This window comes from Trypanosoma cruzi, genomic scaffold (genome assembly GCF_000209065.1).
Source record: "Trypanosoma cruzi strain CL Brener 1047053516527 genomic scaffold, whole genome shotgun sequence".
NCBI lineage: Eukaryota > Euglenozoa > Kinetoplastea > Trypanosomatida > Trypanosomatidae > Trypanosoma > Trypanosoma cruzi.
In genome coordinates this window covers 1-2,136 of record NW_001849075.1, presented here as the reverse complement: position 1 = coordinate 2,136, position 2,136 = coordinate 1, and the positions used below count along the sequence as shown (strand labels likewise).

Genomic DNA, 2,136 nt, shown 5'->3' with positions numbered 1-2,136 from the left:
TATCAACGGTGTGGCACCACGGAATATGTGAAAGAGGGTGATGCATGATGAATCACAGTGGGCGGCATGCGAGGGAAGTGCACCGCGACAGAGCGTCACCCCGCCCTCAGCCTGCAGGGGAATGTGCACCCAGAAGAATATATGGACGAGACGCCACCAAACACACATGCCCTTCCATGCACCAATAAATAGGAGCGAAGGTGCGTCCTGGTGTGTGGGAGTCCACTCACATATTTTCATTCCCACCGCAATAAACGGTGAGGAATTAGGTGTCACAGCGACGGAAGGAAAAGCAAACATCTATTGCAACAATTTGACGGCGAGAAGCAGGAACAACACAAACCGAATTGTTGGCTGCACTTCCCGTGGACCAACAATCCACGTGGTGTGCGGGGATCATTCCCTTTTTTATTGTTACTTTGCTTTTTTGTGTTGCTGTGTGCGCTGCACCTCCTCTTGTGTGTGTGCGTACCCTCCGTGAGGGGTGCGGACAAAACGGACCGCTCTCGCCGTATGCACATGCGGTGGAGCCTTGTGTGCCACTCCTGTTTGCTTCTCCCTCCTCCATCTGTGTGTTGGTGTTGCGGCAGGGCTGCGTGTGTGTGCCTGCTGCCGTGGATTGGAGTGTGTGTCGTGCGTGGTGTGCGGCGTACGGTGCATGCCTGGCTGCTGCCCTCTCCTCATGTGGTGTGCCCTCTCTGTGTGTGTCTGCTGCACCTCTCGTCTCCCCTGTTGCTCTCCATGTCCCTCACTGTGCAGATCAGCTCCACACCACCGAACGACCACACTCACGATGATGATGTGCCGTCTGCTGTGCGCCCTGTTGGTGCTCGCCCTGTGCTGCTGCCCGTCCGTGTGCGTGACAACGGTTGATGAGGATCAGGATGTTGCAAGTTCAGACACTCCCCTGCGCCAAAGGCATCAGTCGAGACGGAACAGACATCAGGGACGCCCGATAATCTGAAGGGAGGAAGCCAGAACAATGCGGGTCAGACGTCCAATCCGACGACTGATAAGGAACAGACACTAGAATCTCACAGTGCGCCACAGACACAAAATGGTGCGCCCGTTACGGCGGTGGGACAAATTACAACCAATCCGGAGCAGCCACCTACTTGGGTCACTGAGTCGGCAAACAAAGCGAAAGAGAGACCCCTTAATTTGGAAGTGACAGGTAAAGCCGATGCGCAGCAGCCAACAAGTGTGACTGCTATAATGAAGGTATCAGATAGCGATGCCACTGCGCCAACCACGACGACTACCACAACAACGACCACAAGAGCACCCAGTACGACGGAGGCGCCAACCACGACAACCACCAGCGCACCGTCACGTCTCCGCGAAACTGACGGCAGCCTCAGCAGCTCTGCGTGGGTGTGTGCCCCGCTGCTGCTTGCCGTATCCGCGCTGGCGTACACCACTGTGGGCTGAAGATGTGTATGTGCAGGTTGTGCGTGCCAGCACTCAACGGCGTGGACATGTGGACGTCTACTGTGGTCCGATGTATAAAGTAAGAGTAATTATGATGATTGTGTTTTTGCTTCCTTTGCTTCCGCTGCCCTGCTGTGTGCTCCGCGTTGTGCCCCACATCCGCCGCGTTGAACGCGTCTCAGGCACACTCGTTTGCATGCGCAGCGGAGCCCAGTTTTTTTTTTTTTAATCTTCTGGTGTGCAGGGAGTTGTGCGAGTTTTGGCTGTGTACTGTTTTCATTTTTTTAATGGTTTGTGCACTGCTGCTGCTGGGCTGCTGTCGTGTGTTGCTGTGGGGGGGCTGTGTGTGTGTGTTGTAGCGGCCGTGTCTCTCTTTTTGCCCTCTGGATCTTTTGCAGGTCGACTTCACATTATTAAACAACGATACTTCAGATGATGATGACTGGCCGTGTGCTGCTGGTGTGTGCCCTCTGCGTGCTGTGGTGCGTTGCCGGCGGTAGATGTGACGGGGATGGTAGTGGTATTACTGAACCACAAGATCAACCATCGAAGGCTTCACAGTCTTTATCTCAAGACGGTCATGCAGAACAACTGGAAATAACAAATTCAATCGGTGGAGTAGTGAACAACTCAAATGAACTGTTAAATGGGCAGGACGGTAAGAATGGCAGCCCTCAAACAGGTTCTGTCGAACAACCAGCAACA

At 54.0% G+C, this 2,136-nt stretch overlaps 1 protein-coding gene and 1 pseudogene across 1 annotated transcript, besides 1 other annotated feature; both read left to right on the top strand.

Moving 5' to 3' along the window:
* Positions 1-2,136: part of a sequence feature (areas not merged during assembly with more than two copies in the genome that could not be assigned to a particular haplotype) that runs on past the window's edge.
* Tc00.1047053416605.20 lies at positions 794-1,432 on the top strand (annotated as a pseudogene).
* Positions 1,864-2,136, top strand: Tc00.1047053416605.30 (mucin-associated surface protein (MASP), putative; the record flags this gene model as incomplete). The annotated part of the gene is made up of 1 exon (XM_799241.1): positions 1,864-2,136. A coding segment is annotated over one exon (273 nt), but the record flags the coding sequence as incomplete, so codon positions are not given.